This window comes from Osmerus mordax, chromosome 27, assembly GCF_038355195.1.
Source record: "Osmerus mordax isolate fOsmMor3 chromosome 27, fOsmMor3.pri, whole genome shotgun sequence".
Taxonomy (NCBI): domain Eukaryota; kingdom Metazoa; phylum Chordata; class Actinopteri; order Osmeriformes; family Osmeridae; genus Osmerus; species Osmerus mordax.
This window is the reverse complement of record NC_090076.1, coordinates 5,374,418-5,401,029: the sequence shown is the minus strand read 5'-3', so window position 1 is coordinate 5,401,029 and position 26,612 is coordinate 5,374,418. Positions and strand designations below refer to the sequence as shown.

The following is a 26,612-nucleotide window of genomic DNA, read 5'->3' as shown; positions in this document are numbered from 1 at the left end:
ACATTCCCCCGGAGGCAAGTAGGGCCCAAGGACACAACGTAATTTGGCACAGCCGGTAATCGAACCATTGTTTATACGTGATGAAACAAATGCTGACATGGCTGAAGAGATGGTATCAAATAAATAACATACAGGATGAGTTCCAGGGAAAACGCTACGGGACATGTTCCTGTTCTAACTTGTAACTTTTCTTTGGTAGTCTTTACAGATATGTGTTGCACCAGAAGTGGGCTTCACCAAATTCTTAAAAGTCTATCAGTTACATGTATATAGCTCACTTCCATACTGGAAAACCACTCCTCTCCTGATACGTGTACTTCTTTCTATCTTTGTGAAGTATTCACTAGAAATCTCAGATAACATACCACTCTGAGTATTTGAACCATGACCTCCAAAGTGGTAGTTGTGCTCGTAATGTTATACCTGTCAGGATTTACCTGTGGGATCCGACTTGATGGCAATGGGTACACAGATATTCTAATAGCTATCAACCCTGCTGTGACTGAAGACCCTTTGCTCATTGAACGAATCAAGGTAAGATGGAAATTAATATTCTATAAAACAATACAAAATAAATGTATTTTAGCCTGGATCTACTTTAAGTGTAAGGCTGGGTGTCACCTGCCCCCACCTCTCATATAATATAATCTGGAGTTGCTGGACATAGTCTCTGCTTGATGGGTCTCACACCTCATTGTGTAATGATATACAATGATGTATAAAGTACCCAAAAGCCATACTTGAGTAAAAGTAAAGATACCTTACTGGAAAATGACTCCAGTAAAAGGGAAAGTCACCTATTAGAATACTCCTTAAGTAAAAGTCTTTTTTCTGACATTTACTGTACTTATGTATCAAAAGTAATTTTCTGATTTTAAATGTACTTAAGTATTGAAAGTAAAAGTACAAGTAAATGCTGTTAATAAAAAAAGCAAAGGGAATTTGGGGAATTATTCTTGTGCTGTGCGGAGGCCACCATGACCAAGGACAAGGAGTTGTGTTGGCTGTGATCCATCCAGAAGCAATAATGTTAAACATAATATATTGTACATAAGTATACTTTGGCATCTACTATGAACCTATCGTCATAATCTCAGAAAAGCAATATGACACTATGAAACAGTAGCAACAGTGCATTTACAAGTATGCTCATTCCGACTAGAGGATGTAGAGGGCAAATGCATAATATTGTGTTCAGAAAAAAATGTGACTGCTACCATCATAACTCCATCTGATCATCCACAAAATGACTTAAATATCAAAACATGGTCATACTAAAGCAGCACCGAAAGTAACAACCCAGTCATTACTTGAAACTGAAAAATGAAAATGAAAATGAAAATCTTCAAAGGAAGTTGGTTTTCAAAATTGCGAGAATTCAGTCCTTCTCTTCTTGGGCTGAAGCTGGTCGTTGGTCTCATGATTCTTTTTTTTCTAAAATAGATTTGATTTTGTAGCGAGTAACGAAGGTTTCAGGGGAAATGTATCGGAGTCAAAGTATCAGTTTTCTTTGCAAAATGTAGTGAAGTAAAAGTGAAAGTCAACAGAAATATAAATGACTTAAGTACAGTAACAAAGTATTTCTACTTTGTTACTATACACCACTGGCTAGTCATATGTTGATAAGTAAGTCAAGATGTGGTCTGATTGGTATTTTGGGGAATTGTGAAGCATTGTTCTATAGATTCTTCATGTCCTGGGGGCTTCTCTTCAGCTCTGGCTTGTCCTACTCATTCTCCTTGCTCACCTCTCTCTCTCTCTCTCTCTCTCTCTCTCTCTCTCTCTCTCTCTCTCTCTCTCTCTCTCTCTCTCTCTCTCTCTCTCTCTCTCACTCTCTCTCTCTCTCTCTCTCTCTCTCTCTCTCTCTCTCTCACTCTCTCTCTCTCTCTCTCTCTCACTCTCTCTCTCACTCTCTCTCACTCTCTCTCTCACTCTCTCTCTCTCTCTCTCTCTCTCACTCTCTCTCTCACTCTCTCTCACTCTCTCTCACTCTCTCTTTCTCTCTCTCTCACTCTCTCTCACTCTCTCTCTCTCTCTCTCTCTCACTCTCTCTCTCACTCTCTCTCACTCTCTCTCACTCTCTCTCACTCTCTCTTTCTCTCTCTCTCTCTCACGCTCTCTCTCACGCTCACTCTCACGCTCACTCTCACGCTCACTCTCACGCTCACTCTCACGCTCTGAAATACAATAATCAAGGTAGAGTAGGTAAGATAAAGATGAAAACCTCCACTTTGTAGCATGTTTGCCTTGTAATTGATTTCATTCATTTGCAATGTTAAAGATGTTTCATTTTAACCTTACTTTGACCATTCCATTGGTATTGGCATTATTTAGTTAATGGTAATACACTGTTCAGTTTCCCATCTTCCTTCAAACATAAGGGAATTCGTTCTGGTTGTTTGGCCAATATTAAACCCCCTACATAAGTGTGGAGCTTAGTTGAATCCCTTGACTTTGGCATGACATACTGTGGACCACTCTGAGTCGCTTGCCCTGATATAACTATTCATTCATTCTTTTAGGAAATGATGTCTGACGCCTCCTCGTATTTATTTCAAGTGATGAAAAACAAATTGTACTTCAAGGATGTGACGATATTAGTACCCCCAAATTGGACAGGAAAGTATTCCAGAGCAAATACTGAAACATATGAAAAGGTAAAATATCCGTTTTTTACCTTTTAATTATTCCACTGTGAAATAATTAATCATCACAGAAATAATGAATAATGAACAAGCATCTGTGTGATTTGTGTTTGTATAATTCTCTCTGTATTATATTAATTCTCAAAGTGCTCATTCTTTTTTTAAAGGCCAACATCAAAATAGATGAGCCAAACAAATTAAATGGGAATGATCCTTATACTCTTCAGTATGGGGAATGTGGAACTCCGGGTCGCTATATCCATCTGACTCCTGATTTCCTGAAACGTGATGATCTCATTCAAGTCTATGGACCCAGAGGTACTGTATGCATTTCCTTCAGTGATTGTATCTTAAATAATACGAATGCTGGTTAACCTTTAACTGGTGTTTCTAGGTAGGGTCCTTGTACATGAATGGGCACATCTAAGATGGGGTGTTTATGATGAATATGATGACAAAAACCCCTTCTATACAGACGATGGAATACTGGAGGCTACAAGGTAATTTACATTTGTCAAAGAAAATTGCAATATTATGATTTGAAGACATACAAATTACATTTACATTAAATTTTACATTTACGTTTAGTCATTTAGCAGATGCTCTTATCCAGAGCGACATACAGTAAGTACAGGGACATTCCCCCTGAGGGAAGTAGGGTGAAGTGCCTTGCCCAAGGACACAACATTATTTGGCACGGCCGGGAATCAAACTGGCAACCTACAGATTACTAGCCCGATTCCCTAACCGCTAGAATATTTATTTAGGCATATCTAAATATTGATCTATTTAGTTTATAGTTGAGTTTATGTAGTTTACCCAGCAAATTTTAGCTAGAGTTTGAAAGGATTCAAAGCAAAATATCCCACCACCTCCCTTCAAAGCCACTCCTTCAAAACACATGAATGTGCTGCCTGACTACTGCCGGGAGGTAGTCAGACAGACAGACAAAGTAGCCTGTCCAATTTGGTTCGAATGCCGTCCAATCATTAGTGCCGGTCTGACCTTAATGATTGGTCGTGTTTATTACAGTCCTCTGACACCCACAGATATCGGGATTAATTTAATTCTGCTGTCCAACCTTTAGATTTTGTGGTTGCTATCAGGGTGAGAAGTTTATTTCAGCAAATAGGACAAAAAGTGGTTCTCAACATTGCCTACCCTGCCTTTAATGTTTTGACATGGTCACGGTACATAATTTTCCTTTTATTTTTTACCTCTATTTAAAATGTACATGTAACAACAGGTTATCTTGCAACACATCTAAGTTTATAAAGGGGCAGACTTGTTATGAGTATAAAGCTTGTGCTTATGCAACTGTTGGGATTTTCATGGGTGAAATACCCAGTGACTGTGTATAACCTGTATTGAAAAGAATAAAGCCACTTGTATTTGATTCAACCAAAGACTGAGCGTCCTTGTCGATCATCTGAGAAACCAGATCCAACACTACTTCATAAACAGTTTTCTACAATCAATTTCTAGATGTACTCGGGATATGACAGGAGAGTGGCGATCCCGCTCCGGATTCACGTGCACACCGACCAATACGAACGGGGAGCAGTCCGACTGCCACTTCTTCCTGCATGAATTTCAAACGGCCAAAGCATCCGTTATGTATCTTCAGAGTATTGACTCAGTGGGTACAATCTATCTGATGAATTACATTCCAGGTTGTACAGTATATGAATGCTGTTTCTGATACCGCTGTTTGTATGTTCATTGATGTGTCTGTATTTTTACTGTATTCTGTATCTTCTACATTCCTTACCGTTATAGATTGAATCAAGAATGCATTTGTAATTCATCTTTCAAATTTGTATTAGCAATAGACTCCTAATTTGTACTTGTTGTCTCTGCCCAGGTAGTCCAGTTCTGCAATGAAGAAAATCACAACACCAAGGCTCCAAACGATCAGAACAGGATGTGTGGTGGCCGAAGTGTACAGGAAGTTATATTTTATTTTAGCGTGGACTCACAAAATATCCCTTCTACTTCTTTACCATCACCCAGTCCAGAACCCACATTCTCAGTGGTGCAAAGAAAACAAAGAGTAGTTTGTCTCGTTCTAGATGTTTCAGGAAGCATGAAGGTACAGTATGTTGACATTTCATTACAGTAAATATGTTTTTATTGTGTAGATACAAAAGTGATTGAGTGAGTAATATATACACACATTTTTATTTTCTTAGGGTCAGAGAATTGTAAGACAACGTCAAGCAGCTTCACTTTTCTTGAAGCAAATTATTGAAGACCAATCCTATGCTGGGATTGTCACCTTTCACTCAACTGCCTCAGTCCTAAAACCACTGACCTTGATTGATAATTTGGAGACCAGAGAAAAGCTGGCTGATTTACTGCCCACCAACCCCGATGGTGGCACAGAAATCTGTCTAGGTCTTTTTAAAGGACTGGAGGTCATTAAACCAAAGAAGAATTGATCAATTTAATGCAATATCATATCTGACTAGATTGCATCAGTGAACATTTACTTTATATTTCAGGTTCTCAAAACACTTGATGGGTTTTCAAATGGAAAAGAAATTATATTCTTGACTGATGGAGAGTCTAATAGTCCAATAGATTGCGTAAAGGATGCCGTCACAAGTGGTGCTATAGTACACACAATTAGTTTAGGACCCAAGGGAGATCCACTTATGGAAGAGATGTCTAAAAAAACAGGTGAGGTATAGAGCATCCTTTAAAAGGAATGTATAGGCATGCAGCCATGTCCATCCTTTTGATTGCACTATGGATAAATACTTAATAATTTTTATGATCATTTGATTTTTCCTTCTTTCTTCATTACAATTTGTAGGCGGTAAATTCTTCTATGCAGGAGATACTTTGACTTCCAATGAGCTTGTGGATGTCTTTGCCTCACTAACAACTTCTGATGGAGATCTGACACAACAGACAATCCAGGTTAGCTGACTGTAGTCGCCATGATGGTAAGTAAACATTGATCTGCTTTTAATTTAGTACTCTGTTTTCACTATCTGCCACCTCTACCCAACAGCTTGAAAGCCTTGGATCTACTGTGAGTGGGTCTGGCTTGTTCAGTGGGACTGTGTCCATTGACAAGACAATTGGCAACAACACAGCTTTTGTGATCCTCTATGAACTCAGTCCACCACTAATTGTCCTTATAGAAAGCCCCTCTGGAAATAAATATAATACATTTACACCTGATCCTAAAGGGAAATCTCTCACCCTGAATATTCCAGGAACAGCAGAGGTGTGTGTTTAATTACATTCTTTTCAAATGTTAATGGCATTGATTTGTACTTACAGACACGTACATGCAAATTTCAACAATTACTTTGACCTGTTTACATACAGTAAGAATGAGTTATTGTTGCGGTTGTGGTTAGTTGTGACATCTGTTACGTTTAATCTCATATTTAACCCCAGACAGGAAAATGGACGTACACCATTACCAACAACGGACAAGCACAGACTATATCAATAACAGTGACCAGTCGTGCGGTCAGTGCAGACGTGCCGCCTGTTATAGTGAAGACTCACATGAACCAACAGTCCAGTAACGGTGCCCAAGCCATGGTGGTTTTTGCAGAGGTCAGCCAGAATGGACTTCCTGTCATTATGGCAGACATACGAGCTACTCTGGAGTCTGATGCTGGAGACAAACAAGAGCTGGATTTACTAGATAATGGAGCAGGTGAGTTAGAAAGAGCTACATATCGCTTTTGTGTCCTTCAAGGCCCTAGTTAGAGATCAAAATACCCCAAGATCACACTTTTTCAGATATCTTCAAGCACGCAGTTTTGCCTCTAAACATTTGCCTACTTACCCCATGTCGCCTAATAAAGACTCAGCATATGACCTCTAAGACGTATAATATAATACACAATATTGATCCTCTAACACACACTGAAATACATGAAGACTGGGAAAGGGACCTGGAAATTGTAATCCTGGATGATGTCTAGGCTAAATGCATCTCCAGCATACACTTCTATATGTATAATATATAGGAGTCAGGTGGCTGAGCGGTTAGGGAATCGGGCTAGTAATCTGAAGGTTGCTGGTTCAATTCCCGATCGTGCAATATGACGTTGTTTCCGTGCGCAAGGCACTTCACCCTACTTGCCTCGGGGGGAATGTCCCTGTACCTACTGTAAATCGCTCTGGATAAGAGCATCTGCTAAATGACTAAATCTAAATGTATAAGACATGGACTGATACAATTCAAGGTATTTCACAGAGTGCATTACTCCAATGACAGGCTAGCTAAAATATACCCATCTATTCACCCTATCCGTCCCAGATGTGGAAACTGTGTCATTGGGTCACATGTTCTGGTCATGTCCCTCCCTGGTTGATTTCTGGTCCTCCATATTTGATTGCCTTGCAGCTTTATGCAACACATCCCTCAAACCCACTCACTGCTATATTTGGAGTCACATACCACAAGTAATCAAAAGAGAGCAATAGCATTCTGTAGTCACATAACGCATAGGTTAATCTTAATGAATTGGAAATCTAATAAATGCCCACCCTTCTGAAGATGGATCCAGGAGGTGCTATCTTTATTTCAGCTAGAAAAGATTAGACCTACTCTGACAGGCTCTGGTGACACATTCAATGGAGTGTGGACTCCCTTCATTGAGTATGTGAAGGAGTTGAATCTCTAACTGATCATGTTATCATGGTATCTAAGTGCTCTCTCTAGTCAACTGTCTGACCAGCCCACTGACATACTGTACCTCTGCAGAATTGTTTTTTTTTCCTTGCTTTTTTGTACTCTTTGTTCCATGGGAGGGTATATGGGGAGGGTACTAATCTGGGACTATGTTTTGAGTTTGTACGTTTGTATTTGTATGTAAGTATGCTTACTTCTGTATAATTGAAAAACCTAAAGTAAAGAAAAGAGCTACATATCAAAAATGTAAAACTTAAATAAAGAACATGGCATTTTGTCATTTCCTTCATTATTGATCACACAAATCTTTTTTTTTTAGGTGCCGATGTTTTCAAAAATGATGGCATCTATTCCAGATACTTTACGCAAATGAAAGGTGGGAAATACAACTTGAAAGTGAAAGTACAGAACGGATATGGAAAAGCCAGATTCTCCCGCAAGAGACGCAGTGCTGCCATGTACATACCTGGATATGTGGTTGATGGTATGGCTCCATTATACACATTACGTTTGGACACAATGGATCTGTGTGAATTCAAGTGAATGACTGCATCCTCTTAAAATCTAAAGTCCTATGTTGCCAACAACATCAAATATATTTTGATTTCCTTCTTCAGTTAACTGTTTGATGACTGTGCCTTCAGGAAAGTTGGAGCTAAATCCACCAAAGCCCTCTGTTGGTGAGGAGGACCTAGTGGCAGATGTTGGCAACTTCAGCAGGACAGCCATAGGTGAGACCTTCACTGTGACTCTGCCACCTGGTGTTCTTACTGCGACGAAATTCCCCCCCAACACCATCACAGACCTGAACGCAGAGTTGGTGAAGGACAGAGTGCTGCTCACCTGGACTGCACCTGGGGAAGAGTTGGACCAGGGCACAGGTGAGAACAAATGTGTACTCACACAACATGGTTTCTGTTTCGGACACTTTCCTGAAACAGAAGGGACTGTACATCACAAGTACATTTACATTTATTCATTTAGCAGACGCTTTTATCCAAAGCGACTTCCAAGAGAGAGCTTTACAAAAGTGCATAGGTCACTGATCATAACAACGAGATGGCCCCAAAACATTGTGGGTAGCCAAATATGAAGCATACATTGTGAAAAGCAAATAAGTGCGAAGGGGAAGTGGAAGTGGGAAGAACCATAAGAGCATGTACTTAAACAAGTTACAAATTAAACAACATGAACCTCAAAAAGTGCAAGAGTGTACCTGTAGAAAAAGCAAGCAACAATAATAGTACAAGAAGTTAAATCAGTTACAACTAACCAACAAGGGCAACAAGTCCCTCAATAAAAGTCATTGTGTTCCTGGAGGAAGCTAACATCAGGTCCAGCAAATCATTCCTAAGTACCGTTGTACTCCCAGAACAAGTGCGTCTTGAGGCTTTTCTTGAATGTGGGGAGACAGTCAGTGTCTCTGATGGAGGTGGGGAGGTGATTCCTCCATTGGGGGGCCAGACAGGAGAAGAGCTTGGGTTGGGAGCTGTACCTGACGTGTGATTTCTTCTCAGCAAGTGAATACGAGATCCGCTACAATGAGGATCCTGACCTGCTCAGATCCAACTTCAGCACCGCTCATCTGATCAACTCATCTAACCTGCTACCAAATGAATCTGGATCCTCAGAACAGCTCTTCTTCACTCCCACGAATGGAACGATGAGAAACATCACCACTCTGTTCTTTGCAGTTAAAGCAGTTGACAAGGAAATGCTTTCCTCTGAAACCTCCAACCTTGCTCAAGTGACCATTGGCAATGGTGTAAACATTGTTACGTCCCCCAGTCCTGTCGTGTGTTCTGTGTGTGTGTTTGTTTGGGCTCTCTGTGTCTTTTCTTTACAGGTGGCGCCAATCACCCTCATTGCCAGTCATCACTGACTCCTCTCTCCCGGTATCACGTCCAGCTGGTTCCTGTTCCCATCATCCAGTCCCATCATCCCTTCAGCTGTATATCTGTGCCACTGTTTGTTTCGTGCGCGGCCTCTCTCTGTGTATATGGTTGCTCTCTCTTTGAGCAGGAGGGGAAGTACCTTGGGAGTGTTAGGAAAGACGCCCTGGGCTTACATCATCCATAGGGTACATTTAGTCATTTACATTTTACATTTAGTCATTTAGCAGACGCTCTTAACTTCCTTGTCTAAACACATTAGGTTAGATCGGGGCGGACCATCCCCTGTATGTGGTGTTAGGGTGTGGGTAGGGACTAGGTTTATTGTTGGTTATAGTAGGTTTAGTGTTGGTTATAGTATTACAGTGTTCAGCATGGTGGCCGGCCGCGAACGTTGGTACGTTTATTGATGACCCTTCATATGAAGTACATTTACATTTAGTCATTTAGCAGACGCTCTTATCCAGAGCAACCAACAGTAAGTGCAGGGACATTCCCCCCAGGCAAGTAAGGTGAAGTGCTTTGCCCAGGGACACAACATAATTTGGCACGGACAGGAATTTAACCGGCTACCTTCTAATTGGTAGCCCAATTATCTAACTGCTCTGGCCATCCATCTGACCCCCCTGGAAAACGATTCCCCCGGAAGTAATGTTAGGACTGCGTAAAGAAGACCTTATAGCGGTCGCTGGCCATTACAATATAGTAATAAGAAAGCAAGCACTCAAGGCTGAGATAGCAATTTACATATCCATCGCCGTGGTAGCCATAGCGGGCGGTTTGATCGTAGGTGTGACAAGGACTGCACTAAAACGAAAACAGAGTCTGCAAATGACATCACATATTATAAAATAGGATGATTCTGTTTTGCAAGCAAATAAGCTCTGGTATATTGAAAAAAGGATTCTGATGAAACCAACAATGTCCATTCACAAATATTGATTAATTCCTGAACATTGATAAACAATTCCAACACCTTTAGTTGGACCTTTCTTCTGGCATTTATTAGTCTCATTTTAGGTGGAATGATGGTCACGCGTATGTGCATGCACTGTAAGTCTTGGGCCATACATAATGTTAAAATAGCTCAGATTATGCAACATAATGTTTTCAAATAATTTCCAATAGCTTCGCTACATCTGCATTGCAGTGTGTTTACACAGGCCAATTCTAAATGTGTGTTTCTTTCAAAAACTCAATTTATAAACTGAAGAGCCTGTGGTATTTACTACTTTAGATGGTGGAGAATGTCACAATGTCAACTCTGTCAACTCTTATAATAAAAAAATGAAATGTTTTATGTGTCTATTCACATACATTTGTCTGTGCTGTGATTGGTGTAGTGAGTTTTTGATGGTGTGTGTGCAAGCGCAAGAGTTTGTGGGAGCCCAAACATCTTACATTTAGTCATTTTTTTTTTTCTTCAGTACAGTCTCAGAGGCCTGGGATGGAGTCAAATTCCCAACCTGAAGTATTGTCTCAGTCCGTCCCTGGTCAGAATCTCTTTTCACAACCAGATATTTTAATAATAAACGATGGCATCCTCACTCATTTTGTATTTTTCGTCTCTTGCAGGCCACATTTAAATGCAATTATGCAGTGTCACCACTAGGTGACAGGCATGCTCTTCTGTGTTGTCTTCTATACTTTACTGCAACAGTAACCTCCCTACACTGGCTGTCCTCAGAGTTCCAAAAAACTGTTCGATAACAGTCCTAGTGCACAAGAGTATGGTTACATCATGTTTGTATGCCTTGAAAGGATGACTTCCAACATCTCACTAAGCTGACTGGTTGTGTGTGTCTGGACAGGTTTTATTCTTTTTTTTTTTTGGTCTCTCTTATGCAGTCACCAGACACATCTTATGTAGCTCTTTGTCCTTCCACCTCAACATCTGTGTCCAAAATCCGCTGGAATGTTGACCAGTGGGTGACTGGAGAAAGACATCCCCTCATAGAAAACCAGGTTTCTCTGTAACATCGAAGAACCAAAGATAATCGGCAAACGTGCTGTTTATGAATCAAAGCACCAGTATAAGCAGCATGTCTACCAAGTTTCAAGTCAATCGGACCTACAGTTCACGAGAATAGTTTTCCTCCTGATTGAGGAATCCCAAAAATGTCAAATATAGTTCCAAACACAGAATGTGTGACAACCGCCAGCATTGTTTGTTTATCCATGAAAACGAGTTGAACAAAAGTGCAAACGATTAGATTCTGTCATGTAATTATGTAGCATTGAGTATTTAAAAGAAACAAACTGGACAGAAAACTATTCCAGAGAAAATACTGAAACATATGAAAAGGTAAAATGTCCTTTTTTATTACACTGTGAAATATTTAATCATCACATAAATAATGGATAATGAACAAGTCTGTGTGCTTTGTGTTGATATTATTCTCTCTGTATTATATTTATTCTCAAAGTGCTTGTACTTTTTTTTAAAGGCCGACATCATAGTAGATGAGCCAAAGTAATTAAATGGGATTAATCCTTACACTCTTCACTATGGGGAATGTGGGACTGAGGGTCGCTATATCCGTCTGACTCCTGATTTCCTGAAACGTGATGAATTAATAAAATTCTATGGACCCAGAGGTACTGTACGCATTTCCTTCAGTGATTGTATCTTAAACATTATGAATGCTAGTTAACCTTTAACTGGTGTTGGTAGGTAGGGTCCTTGTACATGAATGGGCACATCTAAGATGGGGTGTTTATGATGAATATGATGAGAGAAAACTCTTCGATAAAGCCGATTGAAAACTGGAGGTCATTTACATTTGCAATATTGCAATATTATGAATAGAAGACATACAAACTACGGTAAGGATTGATTTGAATATTGTTTATATCTATTTAGTTTACAGTTTAGTTTATGTAGTTTACCTAGCAAATTTTAGCTAGAGTTTGAAAGGATTCAAAGCAAAATATCCCACCACCTCCCTTCAAAGCCACTCCTTCAAAACACATGAATGTGTGCTGCCTGACTACTGCCGGGAGGTAGTTAGACAGACCAACAAAGTAGCCTGTCCAATTCTGTCCGAATTGGACAGAATTGCAGAAACAGCAGGCTTTGGAGGCCTGCTGTTTCTGATACCGCTGTTTGTATGTTCATTGATGTGTCTGTATTTGTCTTACTTCATTCCTTACTGTTTAAAAATTATAGATTGAATCAAGAATGCATTGTAATTCATCTTTCTAATTTTAATTAGCAACAGACTCCTAATTTGTAATTGTTGTCTCTGCCCAGGTTCTGCAATAAAAAAAATCACAACACTAAGGCTCCGAACATGCAGAACAGGATGTGTGGTGGCCGAAGTGTAGAGGAAGTTATATTTTATTTTAGCGTGGACTCACAAAATATCCCTTCTAGTTCTTTACCATCACCCAGTCCAGAACCCACATTCTCAGTGGTGCAAAGACAACCAAGAGTAGTTTGTCTCGTTCTAGATGTTTCAGGAAGCATGGGGGTACAGTATGTTATGTTTTATGTAATGTATTATGTATTTTATGTAATTATGTTTTTATTGTGCAGATACAAAAGAGATATAAATGTAAACACAAATGTTTTCTTTCCTTAGGGTCAGAGAATTGTAAGACAACGTCAAGCAGCCTCACTTTTCTTGAAGCAAATTATTGAAGACCAATCCTATGTTGGGATTGTCACCTTTCACTCAACTGCCACAGTCTTAAAACCATTGACCTTGATTGATAATTTGGAGACCAGAGAAAAGCTGTCTGATTCACTGCCCACCAACGCCGGTGGTGGCATACAAATATGTCAAGGTCTTGATAAAGGATTAGAGGTAATTAAACAAAAGATTAATTGATCAATTTAATGCAATGTAATCTGTGACTAGATTGCGTCAGTGAACATTTACACTATATTTCAGGTTCTCATAACACATGATGGGTTTTCAAATGGAAAATAAATTATTTTCTTAACTGATGGAGTCTACTATAAATTGCGTAAACAAAGCCATCACAAGTGGTGCTACAGTACACACAATTAGTTTAGGGCCCAGTGGAGATCCAGGTATGAAAGAGATGTCTGAAAAAACAGGTGAGGTATAAAGCATCCTTTAAATTGATTTTACAAGTTTTCAGCCATCCTTTGATTGCACTATGGATACTTTAAAGTATTGGAAAGAAAGAGCCACTTCCTCGGGGTCCCCCAGGAAGAGCTGGTGGAAGTGGCCGGGGAGAGGGAAGTCTGGGCCTCCCTGCTTAGGTTGCTGCCCCCGCGACCCGACCCCCGGAAAAGTGGAAGATGATGGATGGATGGATGGAAAGAAAGAGTGGAAAGATTTTTTGTTGTTTTGGTTGATTGATTTTATTATTTGAATTGATCATTCCTTCTTTCTTCATTACAATTTGTAGGCGGTATATTCTTCTATGCAGGAGATACTTTGAATTCCAATGAGCTTGTGGATGTCTTTGCCTCACTAACAACTTCTGATGGAAATCTGACACAACAGACAATCCAGGTTAGATGACTGTAGTCGTCATGATGGTACGTAAACATTGATCTGCTTTTAATTTAGTACTCTGTTTTCACTATCTGCCACCTCTACCCAACAGCTTGAAAGCCTTGGATTTACTGTGAGTGGGTCTGGCTTGTTCAGTGGGACTGTGTCCATTGACAAGACAGTTGGCAACAACACAGCTTTTCTGATCCTCTATGAACACAGTCCACCACTAACCATCCTTGTAGAAAGCCCCTCTGGACAGAAATATAATCAATTTAAACCTGATCCTCAAGGGAATTCTCTCACCCTGAATATTCCAGGAACAGCAGAGGTGTGTGTTTAATTACATTCTTTTAAAATGTTCATGGAATATATTTGTACTTATAGACATGTACTTTGCAAATTTCAACAATTACTTCCACCTGTGTACATACAGTATGTGTTAGTTATGGTTGCAGTTGTGGTGAGTTGCGGTTGTGATGAGTTATGATATATGAAGAGTATTGCCAACATAATAATTTTGTCAAGTGACTAGTTTATGAAGTGTTAACATTTCCTGTCCTATTCAACCCCAGACAGGAAAATGGACTTACAACATTACCAACAATGGACAAACACAGACTATGTCAATAACAGTGACCAGTCGTGCGGTCAGTGCAGATGTGCCGCCTGTTACAGTGAAGACTCACATGAACCAACAGTCCAGTAACGGTGCCAAACCCATGGTGGTTTTTGCAGAGGTCAGCCAGAATGGACTTCCTGTCATACTAGCAGACGTATGAGCTACTCTGGAGTCTGATGCTGGAGACAAACAAGAGCTGGATTTACTAGATAATGGAGCAGGTGAGTTAGAAAAGAGAATACATTTTCTTAAATCAAGAATATGGAATTTTGTCATTGCCTTCATTACAGTTTTTCACGATGGCTAAAACACATTTCTTGTAACAGTCAACCATTTTCTCAAGAACTGTAAACACAAAACCGAATATTCCAACTCAATTTCCAAAACCTCTGACACTTCTGGCAAAATCAAACACTCGCACCTAAACCATGTAACCTGTGCTCAAAATCAAACAATGCTGTCAGATCATAAACACAGCAAATCAATATATAAACACTATGGAGCAATCATTAGACACAACACAAAAAATGGAGAACACAGCGTCCAGGCCATTTAGTTACATGTAAAGACAAATTTGTTTTTGTATACACAGTAAATGCATTTACGTAGCAATAAAGAAAATGAATTTTGAAACACTGGATTTTGGTGTTTCAACACCCTGTGTTCTGCACCTCTCTTTTGCCAACCGTCTCTGGAGGAGGGGATCCCTCACTGAATTGCTCCTCCCAAGGTTTCTTAAATTTTTCTCCTCTACTGAGTTTTTCCCTGTCTTTCTTGCGGGTTGAGGTTGGCTGAGGGGCAGTTATGTGGCCGTATATGAAGCCCTCAGTGACATTGCTTGTAAAAAAAAGGGCTATACAGATACTGTACATTTGATTTGAAAATATTACAGTAGTTGTGATGGTTAGATAGTCAACAAAGAACAAAGAAAAACGGGGTAAAAACCCTCTGGTGTGCTAGATCCAGCCTTGAAAACAGTCTACACCTATATGTCACCACAGGCCAATTCCATTGCCTGTAGGAGATTTACCCTGGTATATGGGTTTCGGTCATAGATCTTTCACCGCCACACAGAGGAAAAACTCTTCAATTGGGTTGAGAAAAGGGCTGTATTGTGGACGGCAAACATTTACAGTAAAGAATACTGGTTGATGTTGAACTATTCTTGTGTACGGACACTGCAGTGAAGGCTGACATTGTCCCAAACCACCATTAGAAAAAAGAGTGAACAATTTTGAGTTATTGTGTTTTACAGATGACAACTGTGTTGTAGTTTTGTTTACTTTTTGCCGCCTGTGTTTACCATTTTGCAGCACAAGTGCATCACAGTGAAAAATGTGTTTAGTGAATGAGAATATGTTTAGAGTTTTGCCAAAAGTGTCTGATTTCAAAAATTGGTTTAGTTCACTGAACATTTGACTTAGAGAATGGGGTTTAGTGTTTTAGCAATTGTCCATCCATCCATCCATCATCTTCGGCTTGTCCGGGGGTCGGGTCGCGGGGGCAGCAACTTAAGCAGGGAGGCCCAGACTTTCCTCTCCCCGGCCACTTCCACCAGCTCTTCCTGGGGGACCCCGAGGCGTTCCCAGGCCAGCCGAGAGACATAGTCCCTCCAGCGTGTCCTGGGTCTTCCCCGGGGCCTCTTCCCAGTGGGACGTGCCCAGAACACCTCACCAGGGAGGCGTCCAGGAGGCATCCTTATCAGATGCCCGAGCCACCTCAACTGGCCCCTCTCGACGCGGAGGAGCAGCGGTTCTACTCTGAGCCCCTCCCGGATGACCGAGCTTCTCACCCTATCTCTAAGGGAGAGCCCGGACACCCTGCGGAGAAAACTCATTTCGGCCGCTTGTATTCGCGATCTCGTTCTTTCGGTCACTACCCACAGTTCGTGACCATAGGTGAGGGTAGGAACGTAGATCGACTGGTAAATAGAGAGCTTCGCCTTTCGACTCAGCTCCTTCTTCACCACAACGGACAGATGCAGAGCCCGCATCACTGCGGACGCCGCACCGATCCGCCTGTTGATCTCGCGCTCCATCCTTCCCTCACTCGTGAACAAGACCCCGAGAGACTTGAACTCCTCCGCTTGGGACAAGATCTCCTCCCCGACCCGGAGATTGCACTCCACCTTTTTCCGGTCGATAACCATGGCCTCAGATTTGGAGGTGCTGATTCCCATCCCAGCCGCTTCGCATTCGGTTGCGAACCGCTCCAGTGAGAGCTGGAGGTCACGGCCCGATGAAGCCAACAGGACCACATCATCCGCAAAAAGCAGCGACCCGATCCTGAGGTCCCCAAACCGGACCCCCTCAACGCCCTGGCTGCGCCTAGAAATTCTGTCCATATAAGTTATGAACAGAATCGGTGACAAAGGGCAGCCCTGGCAGAGTCCAACCCTCACCGGGAACAAGTTCGACTTACTACCGGCAATGCGGACCAAACTCTGGCACCGGTCGTACAGGGGCCGAACAGCCCCGATCAGGGAGTCCGGTACCCCGTACTCCCGGAGCACCCCCCACATGAGCCCCCGAGGGACACGGTCGAACGCCTTTTCCAAATCCACAAAACATGTGTAGACTGGTTGGGCGAACTCCCACGCACCCTCCAGAACCCTGCCGAGGGTATAGAGCTGGTCCACAGTTCCACGGCCAGGACGAAAACCACATTGCTCATCCTGAATCCAAGGTTCGACAATCCGACGGACCCTCCTCTCCAGCACCCCTGAATAGACTTTCCCACGGAGGCTGAGGAGTGTGATCCCCCTAAAGTTGGAGCACACCCTCCGGTCCCCCTTTTTAAAGAGGGGAACCACCACCCTGGTCTGCCAGTCCAGAGGCACTGTCCCTGATGTCCACGCGATGTTGCAGAGTCGTGCCAACCAAGACAGCCCTACAACATCCAGAGCCTTAAGGAACTCCGGGCGGACCTCATCCACCCCAGGGGCCTTGCCACCGCAGATCTTTTCAACCACCTCGGCGACCTCAGCCCCAGAGATAGAAGGGCCCCTCCCAATGTCCCCAGACTCTGCCTCCACGTCGGAACGCGTGTTGGTGGGATTAAGGAGGTCTTCAAAGTATTCCTTCCACCGATCCAGGACGTCCCCCATCGAGGTCAGCAGCGCACCATCTCCACCATATACAGCGTTGACAGTGCACTGCTTCCCCCTCCTGAGTCGCCGGATGGTGGTCCAGAACCTTTTCGAAGCCGTTCGGAAGTCATTCTCCATGGCCTCGCCGAACTCCTCCCACGCCCGGGTTTTTGCCTCCGCGACCGCCAAAGCCGCATTCCGCTTGGCCTGCCGGTACACATCAGCTGCCTCTGGAGTCCTACCAGCCAACAAAGTCCGATAGGCCTCCTTCTTCAGCTTGACGGCTTCCCTGTTTTACAAGGTTTTTCATTGTGAAAAACTGTAATGCACTTATCACACAAATCTTTTTTTTAAGGTGCCGATGCTTTCAGAATTGATGGCATCTATTCCAGATACTTTGCGCGAATGAAAAGTGGGAAATACAACTTGAAGTACAGAACGGATATGGAAAAGCTAGATTCTCCTTCAAGAGACGCAGTGGTGCCATGTACATACCTGGATATGTGGTTGATGGTATGGCTCCATTATACACATTACGTTTGGACACTATGGATTTGTGTGTGAATTCATGTGAAGGACTGTGTCCTCTTAAAATCTAAAGTCCTATGTTGCCAACAAAATCAAATGTATCATAGACCTCACTGATTTCCTTCTTCAGTTAACTGTTTGATGACTGTCCCTTCAGGAAAGCTGGAGCTCAATCCACCAAAGCCCTCTGTTGGTGAAGAGGACCTAGTGGCAGATGTTGGCATCTTCAGCAGGACAGCCATAGGTGAGAGCTTCACTGTGAATCTGCCACCTGGTGTTCCTACTGCGACGAAATTCCCCCCCAACACCATCACAGACCTGAACGCAGAGTTGGTGAAGAACAGAGTGCTGCTCACCTGGACTGCACCTGGGGAAGACTTGGACCAGGGCACAGGTGAGAACAAATGTGTACTCCCACAACATGGCTTCTCTTTCTGACACTTTGCCAAAACAGAAGTGACTGTACGTCACAAGTACCTGACGTGTGATTTCTTCTCAGCGAGTGAATACGAGATCCGCTACAGTGAGGATCCTGACCTGCTCAGATCCAACTTCAGCACCGCTCATCTGATCAACTCATCTAACCTGCTACTAAATGAATCTGGATCCTCAGAACAGCTCTCCTTCACTCACACCAATGGAAAGATGAGAAACGGCACCACTCTGTCCTTTGCAGTTAAAGCAGTTGACAAGGATACGCTTTCCTCTGAAACCTCCAACCTTGCTCAAGTGACCATTGGCAATGGTGTAAACATTGTTACGTCCCCCAGTCCTGTCGTGTGTTCTGTGTGTGTGTTTGTTTGGTCTCTCTGTGTCTTTTCTTTACAGGTGGCGCCAATCACCCTCATTGCCAGTCATCACTGACTCCTCTCTCCCGGTATCACGTCCAGCTGGTTCCTGTTCCCATCATCCAGTCCCATCATCCCTTCAGCTGTATATCTGTGCCACTGTTTGTTTCGTGCGCGGCCTCTCTCTGTGTATATGGTTGCTCTTTCTTTGAGCAGGAGGGGAAGTACCTTGGGAGTGTTAGGAAAGACGCCCTGGGCTTACATCATCCATAGTGTAACTTCCTTGTCTAAACACATTAGGTTAGACCGGGGCGGACCACCCCCTGTATATTGTGTTCGGATATGGGTAAGGACTAGCTAGGTTTATTGTTTTTTACTGCTTTCCTTTACTGTTGGTTGTAGTATTACAGTGTTCAGAATAGCGGCATCGGCCGTTGGTGCGTTTATTTATGACCCTTCATATGAAGTATTGTTAGGGCTGCGTAAAAAAGACCTCATAGCGGTCGCTGGCCATTACAATACAGTAATAAGAAAGCAAGCACTCAAGGCTGAGATAGCAATTTACATATCCATCGCCGTGGTAGCCATAGCAGTCGGTTTGATTGTAGGTGTGACAAGGACTGCAATAAAACAAAAACAGTCTGCAAATGACATCACATATTATAAAATAGGATGATTCTGTTTTGCAAGCAAATAAGCTCTGGTATATTGAAAAAAAGATTCTGATGAAACCAACAATGTCCATTCACAAATATTGATTAATTCCTGAACATTTATACACACTTCCAACACCTTTAGTTGGACCTTTCTTCTGGCATTTATTAGTCTCATTTTAGGTGGAATGATGGTCACGCGTATGTGCATGCACTGTAAGGCTTGGGCCATGCAACATGTGAAGTTTTTTACAATCACTTTGGCACTAATTTAGGAATGCACTAATGCACTTAGGAATGCTTGGCTGGACCTGATGTTAGTTTCCTCCAGGATCACAATGACTCGTATTAAGAGACTTGTTGCTCTTGTTGGTTAGTTTCAAATTCTTGTACTCGCTGTGAAATATTTTACTGTTGATTGTTTTTTCTACAGGTACACTCTTGCACTCTTGTGGGGAGTTTCATGTTGTTCAATTGTAACTTGTTTAACTGCATGCTCTTATGGTTCTTCCCTTTGGCACTTATTTGGTTTTCCACCATGTATGTTTCATGTTTTGGCTATCTCGTTGTTATGATCAGTGACCAATGCTCTTTTGTAAAGCTCTCTCTTGGAAGTCGCTTTGGATAAAAGCGTCTGCTAAATGCATAAATGTAAATGTAATTTCAGAACCTTGATATCCTTTTCCAAAACTCACAACTGATGCTCAAAAAAAAACCGCTAACACAATTTTCAATTTCTTGGATACAATACACATACACCTCAGATCATTTGTTCATTTAACTATAATCATCTGTTCAAAATGGCACAACTTAACATCATTAACATACCGGACACCTGTTTAGCCTGTTGGTCTGTGTGCTATTGTGTCGTTGAATAACTTGCCTTTCCAGATTAAATGTCTGTTCTTGGTCTTGGATTTTGAAATACATTTCTAAATAAATGCAATTTATAGTCCAGTGGGACTTATATATGTTTTTTTCCTCTTAATTACGCATTTTTGGACTGATGCGACTTATACTCCGGAGCGACTTATAGCTCGAAAAATACGGTAATTGTCAATCGATACTACTGCTCAAAATGATAAGTAACTGTTGCATTACTCTTAATGCATAGTTTTATACACTGTAAACCCAAATAAGTTAGCCGAACTCCAAAAAATTAAGGCAAGTGATTGCCTTACATTTTAAGTTAATAAACTTAAATGTTATGTGTTTTCAGAGTTTAGATTATTGGATTAGATGCTACATGTACCTTTTGATTACAGTTAAATTAAAGTGTTTATTAAGTCAACTCAAATATATCTGTTTTTGACACAAAGTTTTCATTCACCTCTCCAAAGGGATTAATTAACAGAACTTATAAAAAATAAGTACAGAAATTCACTCTATTATTTAAACTTGACTCAATTGTTATTAGTTTCCATTGTATTTTTTTATGACACAAAAGTTAAACACTTTGACTTAGGAAACTCAAAAAGGTGAGACTCAAACTCTAACCCTTTGTGGTAACTCATTGCCTCACTTAAATTGAGTACAAATAACTCAAATAGCTTGGATAAGACTTGAGGGATCTTCACCTTGTGGAAAGTTGGGTAGAAAGTTTGGCTCTTTTAATGTTGGAGTGTGGAAGTTCTTTGCCAGGATTGCTTCTACTTATTTCTCCAGCATTTACAGTGACCTCCTGACATCCAGCCCATCTCATCTTGTTCCTGTAGTTGCCCATCTTAAACTTGATGCTGTTCTGGATCCATTCCATCCAGTTTCCGATCTTACTTTCTGAAGGCAAGGATGCTTGGCCAAAAGAGCCTTAGCTATCATTGCAATGTCTTTATCACTTGGATAAGCCTTGAAGCCATTCATTGAAGCAGCAAAAAAGAATTATGGTGCAGCAAGATGATATGCCATCATGTGTTGGTGTCTAACTGCCATTGTCTTTAAAACGTTTTGAGTGTCATGCACTACTCTTTTGAAAAAGCGTTGTTTGGCCTCAAACCGCATGGTCCAAACATGCAGCATGGGCCCAAAGCACTTGACTAGGGTGAGACAATGCTCAACATAATGATGTTTAGGACGAAGCTTAACCTCAGGGAAAACCTCTAGTAGTACCCGCCTATGATCACTGATTTTGCACTCAAAATAGTCTAAGGTTTCATTCGTATACGATGGACGCAGAGCTAACTCCACCAAGTCTTTCAATTCCATCAAAACTGCCCATGCACCTTCACCCTCTGGTACTACACCACCTACAAGCAATGGAAGCAGTCCAAGCAGAGTGGCATTTTCATGCCCATTGCCACCTATTGTTCCTCGAGACAGAAATGTCTTTGGAATTGGGTGAGGTCTATCCACTTTATCAGTGTGCTGATATGGGAATGATGCAATCTTTTGGTTCAAAAACTCCAGAGTGAAGTACTTCAGCCGGATCAGCTCCTTAATGCAAAGAAAAAGCTCCACAGGAACGATGCCTTCCAGAAGATCATGTAAGATATCTGGAGGAAATCCTGTGATTGGATGGAAGTAATTCAGGGACTCTTGCAAGACACAGCCACGCTTAACACCAAAGTGACTGCTCAGTGTCACTTTCTTGAACATGATGTGCATGAAGGTTATGGCTGTCTTTGGTTCTCTGAGAAAACATCTTCTCTCTGACTTCAGTTGCTTGAAACTGTTCCCTTGTGGCCATACAGAATCTGCAAACATAGCCAGCTGTAAATGACTCCACAAAGCTACTCAATCCATGGGCACCCAGATTATCCGCAGAAACACAAAAAATGGTGCCTTTGACATTCTGACCAATTTTTTTAATGAACACACCATCCTGTTCAAGAGTACGGATATCACGCAATATACAGCTGCATATCCATACTTACGGAGGTCTGTCACTTTTACTAGCATTGCTAGCTGTATAGTGTGTAATGCTGATCTGTATTTTGGTGGCACACAGATACTCTACTGGCATTACACATGGATATTTGCGCTCAATAAAAGGTTTTTCTGCGCTTGGATGAAGACAACTCTGCACCTTTAGAGGTAGCAGTAAACAGAACATTGGTGTCTATGACAGCATTAACAATTTAATCCAGTGTAGGTTCTTCTATGTTGTGACCATTTCTCTGCAATATCTCACTAATCGCTGTTAGGATGATACAAGAAATCGCATGGAACTACCGCTCCTTTCCAGCCTAATGGGTGTTCGCTCTGGCCTGGGTGGACCCAACCCCTACTTTCAAACCTTTCCGTCAATTGTTGGGGAGATAACATTCTTCCGTCTAGTAGCCAGCAAGATCATTTGGCTTGCGCAGTGACTGTATATAGTTCTTATTCAAGGAATGGACGTTTTGCTACTTTGACAGTATCAACGAAGTTCTGCGTACAGGTAAGGGCATTTTTATGTAGCCTACTGTTGGGTTAGTCAGGCTAATTGTAACCGGTAAATTCTAGAGATTCATTTTTATGTTTGTGACCGTGGTAAAGTTGGTTTGAAGTTCGATATTCAACAGATATTCGGACGCCCAGTATTGTGTTAATTTAACCGGGGTTTAGCGCCGCTATCCACCGGTCAGAATGCTTCTGGCTGCCTAAACAACGCGTACGTTTCGGGACCATCAACAAATTACAAATGTCAACAGTCAATAGCTTTTCAACAACATGAACTAGGAGCATAAAAATAATGTTAAACTGTTCAAGATGTATGCATACACGTTGCACAGCCTTTATTTTGTTAATTTTCACCTCACACTATTTTCAGTGAATTTTTGAATATATGTAACTTCAATAGCTTTTTCGCCATGTGACCTATAATCCTCAAATCCATTTCAGAGTGTTCACTGACTATGCATACATGTTGCACAGCCTTTACTGTGTTCATTTTTATCTCACATTATTTTCAGTGAATTTGTGAAAATGTCAAACCACCACCTCAGAGGCTTTTTTCTCCAATAAGGGCTTTTACCTGAATATAATACAATAAAAATGTGGATTGTTCATTTCACCATGGAACTGATCTTTGGAGTCTTCTTCTTTTACATGCTCTACTTTTATGTGTTTAGCATGGGATATGCTCTTGTCCAGAGTGTTTTTTGCATGTTTGACAAGATCACCAGCCTCCATTGAAGTGAGAAGTACACACGTGTTGGAACACAGGAAAGTGCTTCATCCATGCTTGTACTGTTCAACAATAATGCAAAGCAATATGTGACGTACTCCTTCAGTACATTGTCTTGCATCCTTTTCCCACATCCCTGTGAGACAGCTTTTACAATGTGGACAGAGTAAAGGTGTAAAACTGTGAACTTATGAAGGTCACTGTTGATTTTCTGAATTTCTATGACAATATGGGCTCTTTCAAGATAGGCAGATATAGTCTCCCTGTTAAAGGACATCAGCACACTATCCATCAGAGCCCAGCTGTAGTCTGTTTCTACCTGTCGTACTCTGCGCGATGTGCACTTGGAGACTTTTCTGACTGTTTCCAATCAACCAATATGTTAATGTGGGTATATAATGTTGATTGGTGATAAGCTCAGAGATAGGGACAGGTGGCTTATCTTTGCCAATACCTGGCAATATAAGGGCATATCACCCTTTTGTTTTGATTTGGGATCTTTGACGCAACCAGTAGCATCAAGATGAAGAATATTTTTCAAAATGGTATGGGTAATTTTCACCCAGTCCCTAATGCGACGCTGCAAAGTAGCGTCTTCTGAATGTGAGACGAAAGTCGAATATGAAACTAACTTCACCTCGGTCAATTAACACACTTTTTCGATGTATTTAGTGTGAAATGCTCCCACACCTTGGATGACTTAGGTCGTACTGATTTCTCTGCCTCCGCCATGTGTTTCAGAACAACGTTACTCAACAACGTCTCTCCGATGGTCTTTCCTCTACCTCCGCTCTGCTCCGCGCTCAACTTAACTTTTTTTTTAAATACTCAAACATCTCTGCGACTTATTCAACGAATCGATAATGAAATTCGTTGCCAACGCTTTTAATACATTTTAATCGATGTAATCGATTCGTTGTTGCAGCCCTATTTCAGATTTAACTGTAATCTTTCTTTTTCCAAACTCATGTGCAACAAATGCCTGTATTATTGTTTCTCTGCCACCTGCTTTTTTGCCAGAGATATATGAATGCTGTTTGTCCTTTCTTTAGGTGCCCCATCACATGTTTTCATTTTAAACAGGAACACCTATGGAAAATACGTTGTGTACACATTTACATTTACATTTATTCATTTAGCAGACGCTTTTATCCAAAGCGACTTCCAAGAGAGAGCTTTACAAAGTGCATAGGTCACTGATCATAACAACAAGATAGCCACAAAAACAGCCAGTAGCCAAAACATGAAGCACACATTGCGAACAACCAAAGTAAGTGCCAAAGGGAAGAACCTTAAGAGCATGTAGTTAAACAAGTTACAATTAAACAACATGAACCGCTATAAGTGCAAGTGTACCTGTGGGGAAAAAAAACAAGCAACAACAATAAAAACAATATATCACAGCGAGTACAACATTTTTAAATCAGTTACCACTAACCACAAGAGCAACAAGTCTCTAAGCAAGAGTCATTGTGATCCTTGAGGAAACTAACATCGGGTCAAGCGGACCATTCCTAAGTACCATTGTACTCCCGGAACAAGTGCGTCTTGAGCCTTTTATTGACGGTGGAGAGACAGTTGGTGTCTCTGATGGAGGTGGGGAGTTGATTCCACCACTGGGGGGCCAGACAGGAGAAGAGCTTGTGTTGGGACCGGGCGGTCTTGAGCGGTGGGACCACCAGGCGGTTGTCTGAAGAAGACCGTAGGTGACGGGTGGGGGTGTAAGGCTGCAGGAGAGACTTGATGTAGACGGGTGCAGTCCCGTTCAGTGCTCGGAAGGTCAGTACCAGGGTCTTGAATCTGATACGGGCCATGATAGGTAGCCAGTGGAGAGAGATGAGGAGCGGGGTAACATGGGAGCGTCTGGGAAGATTGTAGACCAGGCGGGCCGCTGCGTTCTGAATCCTCTGAAGAGGGTGGGTTGCACATGCTGGGAGACCAGCGAGCAGCGAGTTGCAATAGTCCAACTTGGAGAGGACAAGTGCTTGGACTAGCAGCTGGGTGGAGTGCTCAGACAGGTATCTCCTGATCTTCTGGATGTTGTAGAGGGTGAATCTACACGACCGGGAGACCGCAGCAATGTGGGCCGTGAGGGAGAGCTCGTCGTCCATGGTAACCCCAAGGTTCCTGGCAGAGGATGAAGGGGTCACCGTCGCAGATCCCAGGGTGATTGAGAGATCGTGGGAGATGGAGGGTTTAGCCGGGATGATGAGAAGTTCTGTTTTGGCGAGGTTCAGCTGGAGGTGGTGCTCGGTCATCCAGGCGGAGATGTCTGTGAGGCAGGCCTCAATCCTAGCTGAGATCCCCGGATCGGTCGGGGGGAACGACATGTACAGCTGCGTGTCGTCAGCGTAGCAGTGGTAGGAGAAGCCATGGGAGGTGATGATTGGTCCAAGTGAGGTGGTGTACAGAGAGAAGAGGAAGGGTCCAAGGACGGAGCCCTGTGGGACACCAGTGGAGAGCTGGCGAGGGCCTGACAGTTTGCCTCCCCAGGAGACCTGGTAGGATTTTCCCGACAGGTAGGATGAGATCCACTGGAGTGCAGTGCCAGTGATGCCCATGTAGAGAAACTAAATAATTATATTAGTGTTGTACAGCATCATCATGGCCCAAACATTTTTTTTTTACTGTATTTAATTGTTTGGTAAAACCTGAGGTCCCAGATTGGGTAACCATATTATACTGCAGGTTTCTGCTGCAGCTGAGATTGACCCTATGTAAATTAACATCTTCAACATCTCTCTAGACCACTAGGGCTTCAAAAACACCATTATCTTCGTGCACATATCCACAAAGATCTCCTGCCTCAATGACCATAGCCCAAATATTGTTTCACTCATTCACAGATCAGTTGAAAACACCATTAACGTTGCATTCCACCACCCACAGCACCTCATTCATAAATTCAGTTGTCAACACCATTGATAGACCCATTCAAACTCTTAAAAAATATAGTAGTGAGTTTAGACCAAATTTATTTAAGTCTATATATTTTCCTTATAGTTCTCCATTAACTTCCAATAATGTACTAATACAATATGGATAGTAGCACGATAACTTGTCTGTCAAAACTTGTATACTTGAGGGAATCGGGCTAGTAATCCGAAGCTCGCTAGTTCGATTCCCGGTCACGTTGTGTCCTTGGGCAAGGCA

General features: G+C 42.0%; 1 protein-coding gene and 1 pseudogene across 1 annotated transcript; both read left to right on the top strand.

Moving 5' to 3' along the window:
• Nucleotides 1-384: 384 nt before the first annotated feature.
• Nucleotides 385-10,500, top strand: LOC136936716 (calcium-activated chloride channel regulator 3A-1-like). Its single transcript, XM_067230338.1, has 14 exons — nucleotides 385-534; nucleotides 2,523-2,657; nucleotides 2,813-2,963; nucleotides 3,040-3,145; nucleotides 4,131-4,284; nucleotides 4,510-4,737; nucleotides 4,838-5,062; nucleotides 5,150-5,327; nucleotides 5,464-5,570; nucleotides 5,665-5,883; nucleotides 6,060-6,327; nucleotides 7,631-7,795; nucleotides 7,956-8,192; nucleotides 8,829-10,500. Exons 1-14 carry the CDS (start codon nucleotides 385-387, stop codon nucleotides 9,191-9,193), a joined length of 2,688 nt encoding a protein of 895 aa, XP_067086439.1. The 3' UTR covers nucleotides 9,194-10,500.
• Nucleotides 10,501-13,590: 3,090 nt separating this feature from the next.
• Nucleotides 13,591-19,071, top strand: LOC136936714 (calcium-activated chloride channel regulator 4-like; annotated as a pseudogene).
• Nucleotides 19,072-26,612: the final 7,541 nt, after the last annotated feature.

Coding starts and splice junctions, on each gene's coding strand:
- LOC136936716 (XM_067230338.1), top strand. CDS start 385: ATGACCTCCAAAGTGGTAGTTGTGCTCGTAATGTTATACCTGTCAGGA. Junction 4,738..4,837: donor ATGTTTCAGGAAGCATGAAG/GTACAGTATGTT, acceptor TTATTTTCTTAG/GGTCAGAGAATTGTAAGACA. Junction 5,328..5,463: donor AGAGATGTCTAAAAAAACAG/GTGAGGTATAGA, acceptor TACAATTTGTAG/GCGGTAAATTCTTCTATGCA.